Consider the following 20418-nt stretch of genomic DNA (forward strand, 5'->3'; position numbering starts at 1 on the left):
CTAATATTATTATCATTATCCTCATCATTATCCTCATCATCATCATCAATTACAATCACTGCTTTTTTTTTTTCCTTAGAAATTAAGAAATTCTTGTAATAATTTTATTATGTGCAAAGTTTATTTGTATAGTTTCTTGAAAAAGTGAATTATGTATGAAATCAAATGTAATATCTTTGTTTACCTTTCTGTTGGAAATGAAATAAATATGAATATAATATATGAATCATAATCATCATCATTAATATTGTTATTATTATTATCATTTCCACCTTATCACTATTTATCTTTTTATTTAATTTTTGTTATACAAGTTTCGAATATTACACAGTAGTAAAGATCATAGCAGAGCTACTGTTGAATAATTAATCACTACATTAGACACAAAAAACATTTTAAAGACTCAGTACATGATGATTTATCTGAATTTTTATTGCAACTCAATATGAATCATGAAATTCTTGACGATCGAAAGGGATCAAGGCTGTCAAAAATATAAAAACAATTCAATTTAAAATCATGGAACTAAAATCAATGCTACCACAGGATAGGTTCACTTTCTAGGATTAAATGAAAGCAATTTTGCACTTTTATCATAAATCACATGATAGGTAAAAAGATCAAGGTAATTACATTTGGGTATGCATACTTTAATTGGGAAACGAATGTGGTGGAAGTGCATGTAATCTAGGCATATATAAAATGGGTGGGGTAGCAATTGGCACTCCACACCTTCCTTTCTGCCAAAATATTAATTTTGAGCAAAATTTTAGTGAGTCTCAGCCACACATTTTTTTTTTCTCTGTAAGAAATTTGAAAAGCAGTATGTAATAATTGTTGTGGAAAAAAATAAAACAGTGTATGAGAAGCTATAAGACCAATTTGGGTGCTCAAAACAATTTTGGCTTACAATTTATATGCTGTTTTCTCCTGGTTTAGTGTTATTTTTTGGGAAAGGCGCAACAAATGGTACTGTTTAAACAATTTGTATCATTTCTTATCCACCGCAGCAGCACTACGCTCAACTATAGATTTTCAAGGTCACTATACGTTCACTCCTCGACATACTGAAAGTCTTGCAAGGACGTCAGCAATTTGCTTGCCCCCTTTTCTGGGCCTTCTCCTGGCAGTAGCAGTGGGCTGCACCCCTATCTTCCTTGTCCCTGCCAGATTCAACCTTTTCACAGCAAGCTTCCTTGCAGATGCACCTCTCGTTGAGTCTTTGGCAAACGCGAACATGCCAGATGCTAGATTGCTGTCTGCGTGTATGCTTTTACACTGCTTCAGCATTGCCTCCACAGCCGGTACAAATGTTTCTGGGCAAGTGTCCATTTTCTCCATGACCCTATCAAAGAATTCAGTCTTAAACCGTTCTTTGACCTCATCTGTTAAAAAATAAACAAACCAAAACACAGAATGTAAGCGGATGTAATAAACGTAAGGATTGTATGGTTAAGCTAACTCTCAAACCCAACATAGATTAAAATTTAGTACCTAAATTTCATGTCATTTTACTAGCAAATACTCAAGGTTGGAGCAAATCATGAGAGAAAACTAGATGGATTCTTAACTGCGCAGAACTGAATTAATGCATGCATCCACCCTTGTCAGACATGGAATACATGTTATACAGCGTTTATAAAAAAAGTATACCCAACTTTGATGGCTCCTACTTAAAAATTCACAATGCCTGTGAACTTGAAATTCATTTAATAGTAAATTATTCTGACTGATCCCTAATTAAAATTAAATAGTATACAAATAGGAAGAAAAAAACACGCCCAAGCCATCCTGAAAATACATTATCTTCCTTTATGGTGTAATAGGGAAAAAATAGGTTTGACGCACTGTTATCATCAATGTAATTTCTTCCAAAACTTTGAAAATGTATTGTGATCACTGTCTCTCCCATATGCATTAATCAATGAGCCAAGTTATAATTATTGCGAGAACAAGAGAACTAAAAAAAGGACAAACAGATGGACGACAAGGATGGATGAGCAGACAACCCCAAAACATAATGCTTTTGGTGGGCAGATCGAGGCATAATAAAAAAATACTCAATCAAAACCAAAGTTACCGATTCGTGAATATGCTGTCACATGGGAGGTCGAGGGGGAAGAAGGTTCTCCTAGATTATAGTCTTCCTCGAAGTCCTGGATGATGTCTGATAGTTCTGCAACTTCTGCTTGGGTTTCTTGGATGGCATCCTCATAGGCTGAATCACTTTGTAGTCCAGCAAACCAGCCTGACTCAGGAGCATCATGACCTACCAACAATTTATAAAAAATAAAAATAAATTTAAAAAATTTAAAAATTATAATTGATCATACAAATTTGAATTATATTTGCTCAAACAAATAGATAAAAATAATGCAAATTTGAGTAAAGATGAGAAAAGACCTCTTCATAAGTTAGAAACTGATATAACTTAATTGTGTATATTCTTTTAAAAAAAATATAATATTGAGCTGCACACAAGCACAACCGAGCTGGACTGATACTTACTTTATAGACTATATTTAATGATCATGGTTTTATTGAGAATAAAAGAACAACAATGCATCGCGGCCTACAAGGCCGAATTGGACAATGTTTTATAAATGCAAAATACAATATATAAAAACATTCATTAAATGACATCAAATTAATGAACTGAACTTGAATGAGTAAATTGTTAAAAATAATATTTAACTTTAAAATTCTTATTTCTTATTATTATTTGATCTCTTTAACTCATTTTTATATAAAAGGGAGATAAAGAAAAGTGAAGAAGTACATGATGGAGGTGTAGAGTAAAGAAAGCATAGAAAAGAGGATGGTAAGATTAAGAAGAGGATGAAGAGGGAGAAGAAGAAGAAGAAGATTGAAGTGGGGATAGTAAGATGATAGACAGGGGTACTGCGAATAGTAACACTATCATGATGTATCGATATCACAATTCAAGCATTACACATTATCAAACTACTAATGATAAAGGCGAAGTTATGTAGAAAATAAATACTTATATGAAAAATTGTACGAATTAAAAAATTTACTCTAGGTAATAGCTACTCTAAGGAAAAGTTTATAATGTTTCAACCAGACTATAAAAAGGAGAACAATTAGAAGAAGCAAAAGCAGAAGGAGAAAGAGGGGAAAGAGGATTGAGAAGGAAGGATAAGGGAAAGATGAAGAGGGGAGATGGGAAAGTAGAAGTGGTAGAGGAAGAGGAGACAACTGTGACATTGGCCATGGAAGATAATTTCAGTCATTTAAACAATTAAAAATAAATGGTTAACACCGATTTTTAACTTCAGTAATTCTATTTTACAGATACAAAGATAAGACCCCAGTATAAATATATATAAAATTGGTATACCATATGTGTATAAATATTTAAAAATATCTGCATAAAAACTTGATTTCATACAGTAATTGAAACCATATAGTTTGCCTTCAAGTATTGCACTTATGGGATTACATCACAATAGTGGTAGTATTACAAAATAAATAAAACATTCTTGTTAGCTAGAATTGTATGCATATAAGTGATGGTATTGGGCTGTTTTTCACTCTGTTTGTACCGCAACGTAGTTCAGGTAATTTCTTAGTATGTCTAAGGACTCTTTTCTGAGTAATCTGGGGTAAGATTTTCTTTAATTGGTTCCTGTAAATACTTTTTCCAATGACTATATGTGATACCTTAATTTAATCAGGTACATGTCAGGTACAATTCACTTACAAGCTCGGCAACCAGGAGTCCTACGGCCAACCTGTCCTATGGCCCATGAGTCATATACCTCAAGCGTCAAGTAATTACCCACGAGTCATAACTCAAGAGTCCACAGACTTGACAGTGGGCAAACCCTCCAAGCTCGACGCTTTGGGCATAATTGACAGCTCGATGTTGAGAATAATTACATAGTGTTGATCTTTTGGGCTTGTTTTATTTAGCATCAAGCTCATGCTCTGTATGACTTGCGGGTGTCAAGCTCATGGAACTTTTTTGTACATGTCTATAGCTTGTGGGCTGTGAATGTTCAGGTCGTGTGATATGACCCCATTCAATTAGTTCATTTTATTATAATTACATGGGCCATCCCACAGGGATTCCTGCAAAGTATGGCATATCAGAAGCAAATAAACTAATAATCGATGGAAAACAGCTCAGTTCTTCTAAGTTTCTTTTGATAAAATCATTAAAAAGTTTACATCTACAATTTGTACTTTTAGTAACAACTTATGTCTGTTGTATACCTGTAGCAATTCTGTATAACAGGATTTTGGTGGCAACATCGATCGGCAGGGGTACAAAGTTCATGGATGTGACACAGTGGTGCTTGACAGCAGCCTGATGCTTACAAGACCCACCAGTCCTGCCTGCATGGCACGTGCAGCATCCCACTTGGGTGTCAACGTGGTACTCCACGCTATGGCTCACAACCTCAAACTCCATTTCAGATATCTGCATTATTAATATTGGGAAATGAGTAAAATAGCAATATGAATGAAATCTACTGAAAGCTTTAATGAAGCAAAAAGAGAGATTAATGCAAGCAATAAAAGTGATATTTTGGGGTACACGCCAAGAACTTGAGACCCATGAGTCCTCTGGGCCCGGCTGCCCATGAGTCATAACTTACAGGTGATACGGCCCACAAGATCATCTTGCAAATAAGGCCCATAAAGCTTGACTCTGTAAATTTCCGTAGTGTCAAGCCCGTGCGTATAAACTACACAATGTTGAGCTCATTGTCCTATGTTGTGAGCTGTATGACTGTGAAGCTTGTGGGATATGGCCCCTATTTCTTTTCCTGGTAAACTGTAGTTTGTTGTGTAATACTACAGTATAGACGGTTACCCCCCCCCCCCCCCCCCCCCCACAACAAAAAAAAAAATACAAAATGAAATGACATGAAAAATAAAAAATAATAATAATAGATAATAAAAACTGAATTGGTTTTCAAAAGTTTGCTGTACTTCATATTCATAAACAAATTTATTATTTTCCCTTGTACAAAAAAGGTACCATATGGTACCCACAGAACTTGACCAAATTACCTTCCAAACCATGTAAATACCATGATAGTACCATGGTTTTGATCACAGTAATTTAGTCAAGTACCATCGGGTACAATGGTATTTGTTCTTACAAGGGCTTATTTTGTACCAATGATATTTTTAGAAGTGTACCTTGGTGATGTCTTGATCGGTAATGTCACCGGGTTTGACCGCACTTCTGCTAGAGAGCACATGATCCACCCGCCCGTTAGCAACATCAAGAATTCTTCTCTCATAGTAATCCTGCAGATTATTAGAAAGCAAGTCTGCAAGTTGGGCAACATTGACGGCCTTTGTCCTTGCCAAGATCCGGTCTTTCAGGACACGCATTGCTGCCTCGCCATAATTGTTCGTGGTGTTGCCCCGAAGTGGCAAATCTGTCCTATATGAGCACGCCCATTCATGTCTCCTTGAGTAAGTACTGGCCAGATAGTCCCTGTAAGACCTAGGATTGGAAAAGACAAAATATTAGAAAAAAAATGAGATTTAGATGATGACGTTGTAATCTAGACCATGTTGCTAAACAGCTTTTACATTTCAGATACACTTGCCTAATTTGTTTTAATGCACACAATGAGGCAAACTAACTTTATGATATGAACAAGAACAATAACAATCAAAATAATAATTATTAAAATGTAAAGAAAACATACGGTATATGAAAATCACTCACTGGTTAAGGGTTGGATCAAACATACTGGAGTGAAAAAGGGCATCAGTCTCTTCAGGAGTTGAGGCGAAAATAATTCTCTTCATTTGGGCAAGGTAGTTTGGCCTATCGGCAAGCGGGATCTGGTTTGGACTGCTCCAAAGCCACCTCCATGTGGCCTTTAAAAGGTGGAAGGAACACAACAGCTGCTTGCTTTGTGGAAAGAGATCTTTCAAGGCCCGTCGCTCAGCCATACAGTCATCTGTAATGAAGATCTGCGGGCCGACGGCACCCCTTCCACCAAAGCATCCTGCTGGCAAGATGGTCTGCAGTAGCTGTAGGGCAGCTGTAATTGTAGCCTGTGTTTCTGATGGTGTAATAAGAACTCCAAGAGGTAGCCCGCCAACACACGAGTGCGTGAGTAGCATGAACACTTTGCAGTTATCACGATCCATATTGCTGGACGCATCCATGAAACACAGCTTGCTCGAAGATGTGTGCATTGTATGCACACGTTGCATTAAAGGTGTGCAGATGGCTACAATGACCTGGTTGTCGGCAACCTCCACTGCTATCTTCCCATCTCTTGCATTATACTGATCTGCAAATGCTTTCAAACTGGTCAGCATATCTTGATCGCCACTGGCAACACCATAAATAGCTTTGAAATTCTTCCGATACAATCTAAAGAAAGTAAAATGATACATACAAAACTCAAAAAGTAAGAAAAGCCTCAGTTTTTTTTAAAATCAAGAAGTGGACTTATCGAGAGGCAAAATGGTATATTCTTTTATCGAAAAGTATTTTCCTCATTTGGTGGATTTCATGATGATTAAAACACTGTTAAAACAGTTTTCAGAATACCGATTTATAATCGTTTTTAGCTAGAGGTGTTATTTAAGTCGGTGGCCTATAACTGAAGTTAAAACGAAACTTACAGCACAGTTTAAACGGTGTTCAGGATACCACCCATGGACAATGAATTATCATTTTCTTTACCCTCACCATGCAAATAGACTTCAAATGACAATAAGTTACAGCATTCATTTAAATCCTTTCAGCAGGATTGCAAGTTAGTCTTAATATTAATTGTTGGTATAAAGCAGCATTTTAAACCAATCCTAGCTTATTTAGCAATTTAAACAGAAGACTTCACTCAGACCAAAAATTTTAACATACCAAACGCCGGATCCACCCTCTTCTCCTGCCACTTCATTAATATACTCTCATTCCTTTAAAGGCATTGTTAAATCTGAGATGCATGGCCCTTCGCTTCAAAATGATCATGAAGTGCCTCAAAAAAGTAAAAATATTTGAGTGAGCAGTTTTACCATACTCATTTTCCCAAATAAACTGTAGTGTTATGAAAACCGTTAGGAAAACGCAAAATTCTTTTTGATTTCCAATCATAAATATCTTTATAATCAGAAAGGCGATCAGCTTTTAAAAGTCATAGGGTTCCTGAACGACCTAAAGGTTTATAATTATCATTTCAGCATGAGCTAAATCCAGGATTTTGTTTCAGAATCAGAGACAAAGTTACACAATCCCTTTAAAAGGTGCAAATTCAACTCCTCACCTGCTGCAGTACTGCACATCGGGACAAATAGATCGATCACCAGCCACCTTGTAGTATTGGTCCCCATACTCCAACTTCAGTTCACACTTGAGGGCCTCGAGTGCGGCAGTGGGACCATATTTCTCGTAGAACAGTGTGGTCAGTTTTTCCTCTGTTGCCTTTGATACATCTCGATGTCTCAGAGTTGCTGCACAGTGGATGTTGTGATTGTGGTCATACCTAAATTGTAACATGGTTGGAAACTGAGGGAGATGTTTGTCTGTCATGTTTCTGTTGGAAAACAAAATGAAATAAAATTAGACATGCTTTCATTCCCAGGTTTACATAGAAACCTTTAATACAAAATCTGCAGACTTTTATACAAAATATGCAGAAAATTGATTCAAAATTACAAGGAGTGATATCATTTAATAGTCCCTGGGTTTTAGTGTAGGAGTTTTAGGCAAGAATGCAATCGTATCAAAACAAAGATACTTCAGGTGTCGTAAACCGGTGTTAAACACACACATGTTCTTGGTATGATAACCTCCAAGAAGACACGGACTGCTGTATGAATTCCAAAACTGCATGTCCTCATTACAGTTTCTGTTCATGTTGTGACCACTATATCATTTATTTTTGATTATCATTAGAATTATAAAGTATTTGTTACTTGGAGATCCTGTTTTCTGCAGTCATGGTAGTCTTCACAGTGATGGTGAATTTGGTCGGGCACTTTGTATCTTTACTCGGGGTTTTCCTATTTTCATTGCTGCCTGTTGACGCTCGTATATTGTGTTGACATTTGTAAGATTTCTGTGTCCAGGGATAAGGATAAAAATAAACATATTTATTTTAGGAGCTAAGGGTATACCTGGCCACAGCATTCACACAGGGGAACAGTGGTTTGGTGAGATGTGGATATTTAAGTGAAATGTTGCCCTCCATAGTTGAAGATAGAAAACACTAAAATAATCAACAAATTCTTGGAAATATTTGCTTTTTACATGTACGGCGATTCTTTTCCATTCTATTCCCCCAATCATGCCAATTGGATCTAAATTATAAATCTGGATCAAGTGAATTTAAAAATAAATAAATAAATAAATAAAAAATACATAAAAATCTGAGCACTGCTCTTGCTCCTCTGTCCCCCATATTGGACAGAGATATTCCTTGGCAAAGCTCTGATTTATTATTGTTCATTTCTTTCCACATAATCAATTCAACATAATTATTTTAATCAAATAGAAAGTAACAATGGATGAGTGCTACATATTCAAATACCAACACTATTCAAAGAATTAAAATCACCTTTAAGAGTGTACAACAACTATTCATAATTAAATCAACTAATGTTATGGGGAATTAGAATGTAGTTAAAATGTGTACCGGTACATAATGGACAGGAATTTTATTTTTAAAAAAAGAATCAACTTTTGATGGGAATGTCAAGCATGATGAGGGGGGAGATTTTGCTGTTTATGAAATCATTCTGATAGTGAAATAATTCTTTCTGGTAAATTGTAGTATTTGACCTCATTTGACTTCATTTGACTGTTGACCTTCAATAACATCCCTGTCCGGCTTCTACCATCCAAGTGACCAAGGGGCAAATCGTTGCAAAGTTATTCAAGTTCCATCAACCTTGTACAGAAGGAAGAACAGATGTCATTCCACAATAAAATACAATTATTTTTTTTATAGAGGGGGGGGGGGGGGGGGGGGGGGGAAGACAAAGAAAAATATTGAAATGATACTACCCTATTCCCTTCTGAAGAAAAAAATGATTGCAATAGCAAATGTTAATAGATGCTGGCTTACTTTGAACCGAACATATCTGTGAGTGTTGATGTAGGTCCTCAGAACCCGCCAAGTGCAGTACGAGGATTCCTCAAATTCCTTCACCCACTGCTTAGCAACAGCTTCATCACTTATGTTTACCCTAACAACACCTGTAAAGGCTAAGGTGGGTCCAGGACGTTCATCCATGGTGCAAACATGGTAGTCATACCCCCTGGGTAGAATCTCCTGGAGGATAAAGACAAAAAGAAGAAATTACATGTAAAAATGTGTGGAGTAATTAACTCTCATTAATTGCTCTAATTGTTCTAGTTACTGGTACGTCACTCATTACAGGAACTGTAAACCTCTTCATGTTTGATACCGATCATAATTTTTCAACTTCCATCACTTAACCATGTTTGACACTACCGGTACTCATAATTTTTCAACTTCCATCACTTAACCATAATTTAATTATCAAATATACAACTTTTCCTTAGATTGAATATTAGAAATAATTAAAAGGCCTACCGAGGAAAGACACAAAAATTGCGGCAATTCTAAAGTTTTTAACACATACCTAAGTAACAATCAATAAGAGATTTCTCATATTAGCCTACAATAAACAAGTTTTCAACTTATAGACCCATTTGGCTGGGTGCTTTTTTATGGTAATTTCTTACTGGGGAGCTTCAAGTACGCCTAACAAAAGATAATTTATGTACTGACATAGCAACATACCTGAATTGAATATTCATTGGAGGTCTACTTCTGAGTTTGGAAGCTCCCCTCCCCCTTTCCCCTCCTGTTTTGGCCGACATGAGATCCAGGAAAAAATATTCATGACCAACGATCAATATTTACTATTCTTCCAAGATTTATTCCATGCCTACCGGTAACTGTTTAGAATTTAGAAACAGGGAAATCATAATCAAACAGCTTCTGCTTTACTTCCAGTAAGTTCACTAAAAATTCAAAGTCTTGACCAAGTTATTATTTAAAGTTTCTGTTGAGCCATACAATACAAATCAGAAATAAACTGTATTATCTTGCATCAAAATAAAAAATGTAATTTATTTTAAAATGGTCGAGAGATCAGAAATATTTCAACTTTTTTAAGGTTGCTCTGAAAAAGTACTAGGTCTATTTGGGAGTACTATTTGGGAGTTGATCCAGGAACAAGACGTGAAACAATCTAACGTTACACAGGCCTAAATACTAACTTGAATGTATTGTTAGGCCTACCGTATGTTAGTGTTAGATCCAACATAGGGTGTCTCAGGGAAAAATTAATATTTATTTTTCGGGGGCTACTTTTCAACCTTGCCTGCATGAAAATAACATTCTAAAATATGTTTTGCATTGAACTCTATGCAAGTTTAAGGGGGCTCTTTTCTGATTTTCGGGGGCTCTTTTGGGCATTTTGGGGCTATTTCGCCCTGAGCCCCCGTGTATTTTTTTCACTGGGGTGTCTGGAGAAAGAAAAAAAACTTGCTCATTTCACAATAGACTAACTAACAGTTAATTACAGTAGACTAACTAATAGTTAATTACATTCTAAATTGAATTTTCTTTCTGGATTTTGGAAAATAACAACCTTCAAACAGAAATATGATTTTTTTTTTTTTTTTTGGGGGGGGGGGGTGAAATATTCCATTTATTTACTGCAAAATTAGAAACTGAAATCGGACAGTTTTCCAGCTTTTTCCCGCCATAGATCTAGGCTATTTAGGCCTAGACCTAGTTAAGAAATGGCACATACAATTCAAAATTTGACTTTGAGCTTACTTCTGACGCCGGGCCGAGGTCCAATTATTTAGATCAAGAAAGGTCTACATCTACGACTTTAGTCAACTTTATACTCAATGTCAAAAACTTGTCCTTTTAGGTTACATAACCAGATGGTAAATATTTCAATCTTTCTGATGGTGTGATTTTTTTATAGGTTTGAATATCGGATCACAGTGCAAAATTGAGAAAAAGTGACAACATTCGAGTATAAAACAGAAACTTCAGTTTCCCATTGGAAATGCATGGGGAAATGGCAATCTGTCATCTGAATATAGATCTACACATCTTATAAGGGTTTGCAATTTATGTCATATTTTTATTTCTAGTGAGCCCAGGCTAAAGTAAAAACTTGGGCGTGTTTTTTTTTCAGTGCGACTTCAGAATTCAGCATGTGCAGATTCAGACACCCTAAGTCCAGGGAGCTCCGCCCCCACGCCTTCGGCGGCGGAGCTCCCTGGACTCTAGTCTTGATCTGAGTTACCCTAACACAGCTTTTTAGTGAAAACAGTCTAAAGTAAAGTTAAGCCGAAAATCCTTACTATACCTGCAAATTTGATGACATTACACCATTGGCTGCCACACCATCACAAACACATTCAGAATTCATGTTGAATTAGGGTCCTACCACTCGTCTAGATTAAGCCAAACATTTCGAGGGATGGCGTGCATGGAACAAAATTACAAAAGCCAGACTTCGAACTCTAACTCAAAATGTGCGGTGGCTCTCCGATGGCGTCGAGGCTCTTTTTTTAGCCTAAGGTAGCCATCCTAGTGCTGCATTTGATTGGCTCAATATAGGATTGGAAGAGGGAGAGAAAAAGAGAGAGGATTTCCGTAAACGAATCGTAACTTGTCCAAAATCAGGCCCGCGCTAGATCAACGTTTTTTTTTAAATGCGGGGGGGGGGGGGGGGGGGGCGGGGGCCTATAAATTATTTACCATCAAGTAGAGTGGAAGGAACGTAAATTGGCGTGAGCCCTCGGAAGCTAAGGGGTTTAACCATGCCCAGGGGTGGCAGCTAGAGCGTGAGTAGCCAGCAGTGGTGGGGGGGGGGGGGGGGGGCACCAACACAAAAGGGCACTTTCTGGGGAATAGGGACACCTACAAAGGGAAACCACAAATATACATATTTTGGACATGGTATATACCCCCTACATAGTTATTACATTATCAGGGATTATTTTAAAGTTTGTTTCTCTCTTTACCGTGATGGTCCAAAATTCTGCTTAAAGCCTCGGTCACAATGCCATTACGAATTGCTACGAACGCCGTAGGAACCATTTTCAGACAATGAAAATTCGGAAAATGGCACCCATTGGAAAGGATAGAGGACGTGTCACTGAATAAGAGGGGCACTTATCAGAGATAAAATTATGAAAAGGGGCACTCATTATTAAATTAAAGGAGCACCTCTCAAATTGTAATAAGGGCACTCACCGGAAATGACAAGAGGCACTTAAAATTGTGAAAATAAAAGGGACGATACACCTCTCAGATTTGAAAAGAATTAGTTGTAAAAGGTGAAGGGGCACTTATCAGGTGGTAAGGGTTATTTCTTGTATCTGAAAGGAGCATTTACCCGAGATGAATAGAGGCAATCGTGACAATAGAAAGGGGCACTTATAACAAAGGAAAATGGACACTTGTCGAAAGAAAAGGGGCACCTATGTCATTTTAATAGAAGTATAAATTATATCAGATTCTTATTTAGAAAAATGGGGCTTTTATTAGGACAAGGGGCACGTGTCAAAATAAAAGAGGGCAATAATTATTATGAAAGATGACAAGGAGCACTCATCAAAGATGAAAAGGGGTTACCGTTCTCCCCTCGAATCAGTATTTTCACAGAATCAATTTCTTTATATTTGATTAGCTTAATTAAATCTATATTTCTTTTGCAAATGTGAACAAATAAAAGAAAATGACAGAAAGAGAGAGAAAACAAAAATTGGCAATTAGCAAGTTGAAAAGAGCAAGTCGTAAAGTTTCAGTCAATTTAGGTCCAGTTATTTTGTTTGATTTAATGGCCTGTTTTAATTTTGTTTGATTAATTTTTTCTCAATCCTCAGCGATCCCTTAGAATTTCGTAGGGCAAGTCCACTCCAAAATAAAAATCAGACAAACCAATCAAAAAAGTTTGAGCAAAATCGAATAACTAATAAGAAAGTTATGATTTGTTAATGACATGAAAACTTTGAAAATCACAAGACAATTTCCTTGAAACTTCCTTTAAATGAGGAATTCTCCGTGTAAGTTGGAAGAAAAAAAAAATCCTTGAAATGAGGGCCTTTCCATGTTTACCACGACAACTACATGTGTTATATTAACCGATTGTTTGGGTCCAACCAATGAGCGACGCGTAATGCTAGATTGCTCATGAATATTCATATCCCAATGTTGTATCCGTGCCTTGGAAACCAATGTGTATACCCGGAAGTCAGTCGCATTGCTTTGTATACAAAGGTATACACAGCATGCAATTCGCATGCAATACGGCCGCAGAATTCAGTAGTACAGTATTGAAACTGGTGGAGTGAAGACTGATATTTTGATAGGGAAGACTGGAGTACGATCTGCATTTTCGTTAAAACATTGCTCTAATTGCGGCTAAAAATGGAGTCAGAACAGTCGACAAGAAAGTCTCTCAAAGAGTATCCTGGTTTGATGGAAAATGGTCACCCTCTCGCTGCAAAATCATCGTTTTGTTACGTTCCTACGACAAGAAATGATCCTGCCGATATGAATGCCTTCAACAGTAAAGTGGCGGTGAGTAGACCACGCAGTAAGGGGCGGCGAGCACGCAGCTGCAGTTTGGCTTTCGGATGAATTGGCGCCGGTGGTATAAATATTACCTTAACGAAAGGCAATATGAACACCAACATGTAATCTGACTTACAAGTATACAAATTGTTTACACAATTAAATGTTGATATTAATATTTATCTAATAATATAATAAGTAGCAAGGACAAAGTAAAAAGAAGAATAAAAAGGAGGAGGTCGAGGGAAGATAGGACTCTACTAGACCGAAAGCTTCAGTCTCTATACCGTCGGTTGTTCCACTGAGACTACGTCTGGCTCCACTAGACCTCCGGTTATAGAGACTGAACGATCGCCTATGCCAGCCTATGTTGAAGATATCACGGCTAGATTTTAGCCGTTAGGCCCCTCCCACAAACATGACAAACTTGCCACGGCCGTATTGTTATTATGCCCCCAAAATCCCCCAAAATGTCATTTTAGTTTTACCTCGTGCATATCCAATTTTACATTAGGCCTAGGCTATAATACATCGGTTCCACTTACTAACTTGATTGAAATAATCCGTTTAATGGTCCCTTTTAAGGAAATTATGGGTCAAAATCGACATCCATGTTGAAAATCTTGCAAGCCGTGTTAAACTCTCGCTGCCGTCAATCTCATCCCTTCTAGTCTACGCCGAAGGCAAAATGATTATGAAGGAAAAACTGTGCGCCATCTACACGTTCGTAATGGCGTTATCACAGTTTTTCCTTCATAATCATTTTGCCTTCGGCGTAGACTAGAAGGGATGAGATTGACGACAGCGAGAGTTTAACACGGCTTGCAAGATTTTCAACATGGATAATGATTTTGACCCATAATTTCCTTAAAAGGGACCATTAAACGGATTATTTCAATCAAGTTAGTAAGTGGAACATATGTATTATAGCCTAGGCCTAATGTAAAATTGGAAATGCACAAGGTAAAATGACATTTTGGGGGATTTTGGGGGCATAACAATACGGCCGTGGCAAGTTTGTCATGTTTGTGGGAGGGGCCTAACGGCTAAAATCTAGCCGTGATATCTTCAACATAGGCTGGCATAGGCGATCGTTCTGTCTCTATAACCGAAGGTCTAGTGGAGCCAGACGTAGTCTCAGTGGAACAACCGACGGTATAGAGACTGAAGCTTTCGGTCTAGGACTCTACTAGTCTTATTAAACTAAAGAGGATATCACCAGGGATAGAATAAAATGATAATTAAGGTTATATATGCCAAATTTCATGAACCCTTCAAAGATTTTCTCTGTGGAAAACCATATAGAGGTCTATCAGTGATGAGAATGTGATAATGGTACCGGTAATATTATTATAGACCTCTAGTCTAATGGACATGTTTTTATATTGATTGTATGTTTTTCGTCTCGTTTCCAGCCCAAGGGCCATTCCACATATGACCGACTATTCAACCAGACGGAGGGATATAACAACAAGCTTCATCGATGCGACAGGGAACATGCCAAGTCAAAGGGGCTCACAGTCAATGATGAGGTAATTCATTCAGTACTTTTGTAGCACATACATTATCACTGCTGTAGCACCCCTTTGTGCTTCGAAGGAAAGAAAAGAAAAAGTAGGTGCTGAAAATGCTGTCTAAACAACTATGTTTTCAGCTATAACTGTCTAAATGACCAGAATTTATTACTACAGCTTATATTTAGTCAGCTTTTCTTTTTCCAGTCGGCAATTACGGTGATCAAATTTTGAATGTTACATGTATTTGTAACTTAAAAACTTTGTGCCTGAACAGTATATTATGGTACAGCCCTTACAAAATGTACCATGGTAACCATGGTGCTTATTTTTGTCCAAATTACCATCCACCATGGTAACCATGGTTATCATGGTACCAAAACAATGAAATACATTGTTTAATGACCCAATGTATTTCATTGTTTTAGTACCATGATAACCATGGTTACCATGGTGGATGATAATTTGGACAAAAGTACCATGGTTACCATGATACATTTTTGTAAGGGAGGCACAAAAATTGGTCATTTTTAAAGCCAATTTAGTTTGGAAAACAATGATTTTGAACTTTGTGAATATGTTGTTAATTCAAGGCTTTTTACTTATGACGATTTATCATCTCTCTAATATAATATATCTTATATTACTTTCAGGAAAAGGTGAAAGTCACACCCACTTTGGCGTCATCAGTCTACGGTCATAAGCTAGAACAGTTTGTGGATCCTCCTGGTCGTGCTCACGTGCGTGTCGGTCACGTCAACTCTGAATTCTACAGGCGGACAGGGATCAACATAGCAACAAGCGAATATTGATGGAGGACTTAAACAGGTTCTTGCTATCACTTGAACTTGAACTTTGAAGTTGACAAAAGACAATATGAAAAAGACTGCAGATGGGAGACAATTTACCAGGCAAGGCTGTCACCATTTTCAGATCTTTCATAATAGCTCACTCATTCGGATCAAGGGAAATTAGCCCTATCACAGAGAGGTCAAGTTCTTCTGTCAAGATTCAAATAGTGGGCTATTTTTGCTTTTGTGCTTGTCAAGCAATTATTTTACCTGAGGAGACTAGGGCTTGTTTATGAAATGGCTCACTGTTTGGCTAATTAGCTGGCTAATTTGTCGATGAAAAGTTGAAAACCCACTCCTGCTCTGTAGCTCGGGCTGATTTCTCAAGTTAGATTTTGGCTTATAATGGAAAACACAGAACTTCAAACCAAGGCTATTTTTCTCAAGAATTGCTGATTTCTGTCTAATAAATCATGAACTCAAGTTAATGGAAAAAAAATTCACAGTTATACAGCTACTGAAACACTGGCTGTGTATTTGAGTTGGTTTTTTATGATTTTTTTTTCTCAAATGATGAGGGTACAGTAAATAAGAAATATATATGACAAGGAAGGGGACCTCTCTTTTTGCTCACACAATATTCCAGGATGCCTTCTTACAAAGCCAGTAACAGTTAAGTAAATAATGATCTTTTATATATTGATAATGATCTTCGTCCAGCAGTATATGCATTGCAATTGTACAATTAAAGGTAAAGACCAGTATTGGAAAACGCCCCAATTTCAAAAAATGAAATGGAAGCTCTCATTACCAATCATGTGAAAGAATATGTTTTGACTAATACATGATGATAACAAATTTGCCGGGAAACCGCCTACTAATTCATATATTTGGTAAATTTGTTTCTCTCATGGTCTGTGAGAGATATAGGGTAGTCCCATATACAACTTTCTGTGTATAGTGCTTGTAACTTTACGAAGAATGGGCCAAATTTCTTATCATTTTGATGATTCCAGAACCTTGCAGATGCTTGATGCTAGATGATCAACCTTTTCTGATCGATTCCACAACGTTTCTTTCACAATGCAATCGCATGACCATAACTGGTCTTTACCTTTAAGTAAATAATGGTCTTTTGTATATCTATAATGATCTCCGTCCAGCAGTATATGCATTGCAATTGTACAATTAATGTGAAATGTATCGCCTATTTGATAGCTTTATATCATGCCATTCATTACTGTACTTTGAATGGTGTATATTCATGTTAGCTGAATCTAAAAGCTAAACCTATATAAGAAACATTTCAGTCTAGATTGGCAGAAATGCTTCTTGAAATTATGGTAAAATCTATCCTCTTGGGAGTTGAAATCTTCACGTATACCCATTCGTTTTTTAGGAAGCATTTGTAAATAACTTTCTATTTACCCGGTACATAAAATACCAATGTTTAATCACTTTTTTGAATTACTGAAACTACATGGAAATTAGTTTTTAAAGAATTTGTGCACTTTTATTGGGGGGGGGGGGGGGGGGGGGGGGGATGAGTTGATGAGGATAATCAAGGTCCATTTCTGTTATGGAGTACTTGTCATGATATATGTATAGATTATGGCAGTTTTTTATGATTGTGAATGTTTTATATGATCAAATTGTTATTTCTTTTCAAGATGGTCATCATTTTCGATTTTTTATATTTTTTATAAATATTTTTTTTTAAATGTATTAAAAATTGTTTTAAAACTTTATCAGGGATATTCATTCTGCTGATTTGATTGGGTAAAGTGGAGGAAGAGTTGTAACATTTACTTTGTTAAAAGGGGGGGGGGGGCTGCTTTTTATAACAATAAGACCTGATATAATGTTGTTTTGTGCATAATTGTATATCCTATAAATAGGCCCCCAAGATGCTTATGCTAATATTGCTTTGTTGATTTGCTGAATCTCCCAAGACGTGCAGAATTATCATATAATTCTTTTTTATTCAGTGAATATGGCTTAAATTCCTTTTCATTTGGGGTCATTTTCAAAAGAATGCTTTCTCTATGTCCAATCATTCACTGAATATCTGACTTACAAGTTCATAAAATACTCTTTTATTACATTTTCCGAAGTAATATTTTGTATATTTCTTCGTATTTGCCACAATGTTTTGATGCAATGTGCATTTATGTTAATTATCAATATAATGTTATTATGTTATCACAAAAATAAACTGTTTATCCATTCATTCCTTTGTTTATAATTCACTGACTTGGCGAGTTGATGGTGCATGTACATGTTATGACTTTTTGATTGTTAAAAATGTTTAAAAATTGCATTATAATTTATAAATATCATAGTTTTAAAAGGCAGATGAAAGAACTGCAATACAAATTGCAACCTCCATATTATCATGTACTTCTTCGTCCATCCAATCTTAATAAGTTCTTTAAAATTTGTGTCATTATATCAGAAAAATCACCTTATCTTTAGAGCTTGTATGGTTGCCAAATACATTCTCAATAAAAGAAACTAAAATTACACTGAACATTCAAAGACTACAAATAATGTCTACTGAACAAGTTTGCATGAAAGTGTCCGATTGGTGATGAAGTGAGGTGTGTTTTGGATGCGAGTTCCAGCTAAATTTTCTATTACTAGTATTTGTTTATATTATGCATAGCTGTTTGGTCATCAATCAGTCTACAACCCAATTTGTGTATTCCCATATGGTCTACACCCAGACCATCTACTCTCCACGTGGTCTAATAATCGTTTCGTCTATTTATCATTTGGTCTAATGACCATTTAGGCTAAAAGCCATTTGGTCTAATCTCCAATAAATATACTACCTTTTGGTTTATTGCTTATCTAGTCTGATTTACAGTCAGTCTAATTCCCACCCAGTTCGTCCAATGCCCATTTTGTCTACTATTCATATGGTCTAATAATCATTTAATCGTGAATAATAATAATCATCAAATGATTAGTAGACCTTACTGAATGTAGAACAAATGGGTAGAAGACTAATTAGCACACACTAAACTGATATCCACATACATGTAAAATAATTCTGAGGCAGCAGTTTACTCAGAATTGTTTATTTTTAATCAGACATGAAATACATGTTTTTGTTCAAACTGGACGTCTGGACATAAGACAACAGTTTGTCACAATCAGGCAAATATAGTTTCTAACAAAACGTGGAACTGTAATGCCGACATTTTCAATGATGTAGCAGGGTGCAATAGAACATTTACAAAACAAAAACAAAAACAAATGGAAGGCAAAAATAAGCTTCTGCATATCTAAATATTCAACATTGTACTAAATGTATGAGATGCCCTAAAAACACCTTGAATTTACTCTGGAATGTAGCTAAGTACAAAGGAAATATATCCATCTTCAAATTCTCAAGTCGTTTTTCAATATACCGGTAACCACATCTTATTTCATGACCCTCAGTGCTCAACTTACACTTTGAAAATCATAAGTTTAAAAAAACATATAGATTGTGTATCTTGCTTTATTTTCTCAAGTTTTGACAAAGAAACAATGGTGTACCCCCCCCCCCCCCCCCCCCCCCCACCCAAGTAAAATTGCCGACTAAAGTACCATAGCAAGAAAAGCCTCAACTCTACATTTAATGATTTGAGTTAATGCTATTCTACCTTCCAACAGAAAACAATTAACACATAATATATAAACAAAACAATCCCGAAGAGGGGTGGGGGGGGGGGGGGGGGGGAGGACTCAGATTTGGTTTGGACGGGGGTGTGCCGCTCAAGCCTCGAAACCCCTACCCACAATTAAGGGTCATTTTTCTCAAAAAAACAGACCCATTTTTAATGGTATTTTTGTTAAAAGTGGGACCCATGTTTAGGGATTTCTTGTGAAAGGAACCCATTAGAGTGGCACACCCTGTATGTCCTAATATGTGAGTACCCCCCCCCCCCCCGTAAAAAAATAGTTCAGTTAATTGCATTCATGGACAACAAAGCATACAATACAACAAAGGAAACTTTTGCTTTTCCAGCTAAACTGAAGTGACCATGGCATTATCACACTTGAACAATTAAGTACAGTACATACCATTCAGAGCTGCCAACCTTGTCCGACCAAAAAAAGGAATCATGATGGCAAAAAAAAGGAATTTTAAGCCAAAAAAAGGAATTCATATAAACGAAACTTACAACCACGCGCGACACACTTCCAATGCAGAAATGTTCATTCCTCATCCTGTTTTTTGTTTTGGTTATTTTGGTAAATCGACATTTCATTCTTTGTGAGAATATTTTTCTCTTCAAGTATGTTTTAAAATTATTTTTCTATTGAATTTGTGATCAAATCACCATTTGAGGGCAGTTGTTAAACGTGTGGTATTTAAAAAAAAAAATAAAAAAATAAAAATAAAAATAAATAAATTTAAAAAACTTTATAAAAAACGTATTTTATGAAGAAAAAACGTAATACCGTAATTGGGAGGAAAAAACGGAGTAATTCCTGCAAATACGGAATGGTTGGCAGCTCTGTACCATGTAATCT

General features: G+C 36.4%; 2 protein-coding genes across 3 annotated transcripts; one reads left to right on the top strand and one right to left on the bottom strand.

Annotated features, from left to right (window-relative positions):
* Positions 1–411: 411 nt before the first annotated feature.
* Positions 412–11546, bottom strand: LOC763787. Of its 2 annotated transcripts, XM_001199878.4 has the most exons (9): positions 11371–11546; positions 9075–9281; positions 7924–8066; positions 7272–7541; positions 5717–6376; positions 5176–5488; positions 4240–4447; positions 2081–2269; positions 412–1385 (listed from the first exon to the last, which is right to left on the bottom strand). In XM_001199878.4, exons 1-9 carry the CDS (start codon positions 11431–11433, stop codon positions 1045–1047), a joined length of 2394 nt encoding a protein of 797 aa, XP_001199878.3. In that variant the 5' UTR covers positions 11434–11546; the 3' UTR covers positions 412–1044. The 2 variants fall into 2 exon arrangements, with proteins under 2 accessions (XP_001199878.3, XP_030831677.1); XM_030975817.1 differs by lacking the exons at positions 7924–8066; positions 11371–11546 and having other exon boundaries at positions 9075–9194.
* A 1775-nt stretch (positions 11547–13321) lies between these two features.
* On the top strand, positions 13322–16480 carry LOC581038 (uncharacterized protein C5orf49 homolog). Its single transcript, XM_781062.5, has 3 exons — positions 13322–13592; positions 15002–15118; positions 15754–16480. The coding sequence occupies exons 1-3, from the start codon at positions 13440–13442 to the stop codon at positions 15910–15912; spliced, it is 429 nt and encodes a 142-aa protein (XP_786155.1). The 5' UTR covers positions 13322–13439; the 3' UTR covers positions 15913–16480.
* The last annotated feature ends 3938 nt before the right edge of the window (positions 16481–20418 follow it).

This window comes from Strongylocentrotus purpuratus, unplaced genomic scaffold (genome assembly GCF_000002235.5).
Source record: "Strongylocentrotus purpuratus isolate Spur 01 unplaced genomic scaffold, Spur_5.0 spur5_scaffold_8, whole genome shotgun sequence".
Taxonomy (NCBI): domain Eukaryota; kingdom Metazoa; phylum Echinodermata; class Echinoidea; order Camarodonta; family Strongylocentrotidae; genus Strongylocentrotus; species Strongylocentrotus purpuratus.

Coding starts and splice junctions, on each gene's coding strand:
- LOC763787 (XM_001199878.4), bottom strand. CDS start 11,433: ATGAATTCTGAATGTGTTTGTGATGGTGTGGCAGCCAATGGTGTAATG. Junction 4,448..5,175: donor CCGATCAAGACATCACCAAG/GTACACTTCTAA, acceptor TTAATAATGCAG/ATATCTGAAATGGAGTTTGA. Junction 2,270..4,239: donor GTTATACAGAATTGCTACAG/GTATACAACAGA, acceptor AATTGTTGGTAG/GTCATGATGCTCCTGAGTCA.
- LOC581038 (XM_781062.5), top strand. CDS start 13,440: ATGGAGTCAGAACAGTCGACAAGAAAGTCTCTCAAAGAGTATCCTGGT. Junction 13,593..15,001: donor CCTTCAACAGTAAAGTGGCG/GTGAGTAGACCA, acceptor TCTCGTTTCCAG/CCCAAGGGCCATTCCACATA. Junction 15,119..15,753: donor GGCTCACAGTCAATGATGAG/GTAATTCATTCA, acceptor TATTACTTTCAG/GAAAAGGTGAAAGTCACACC.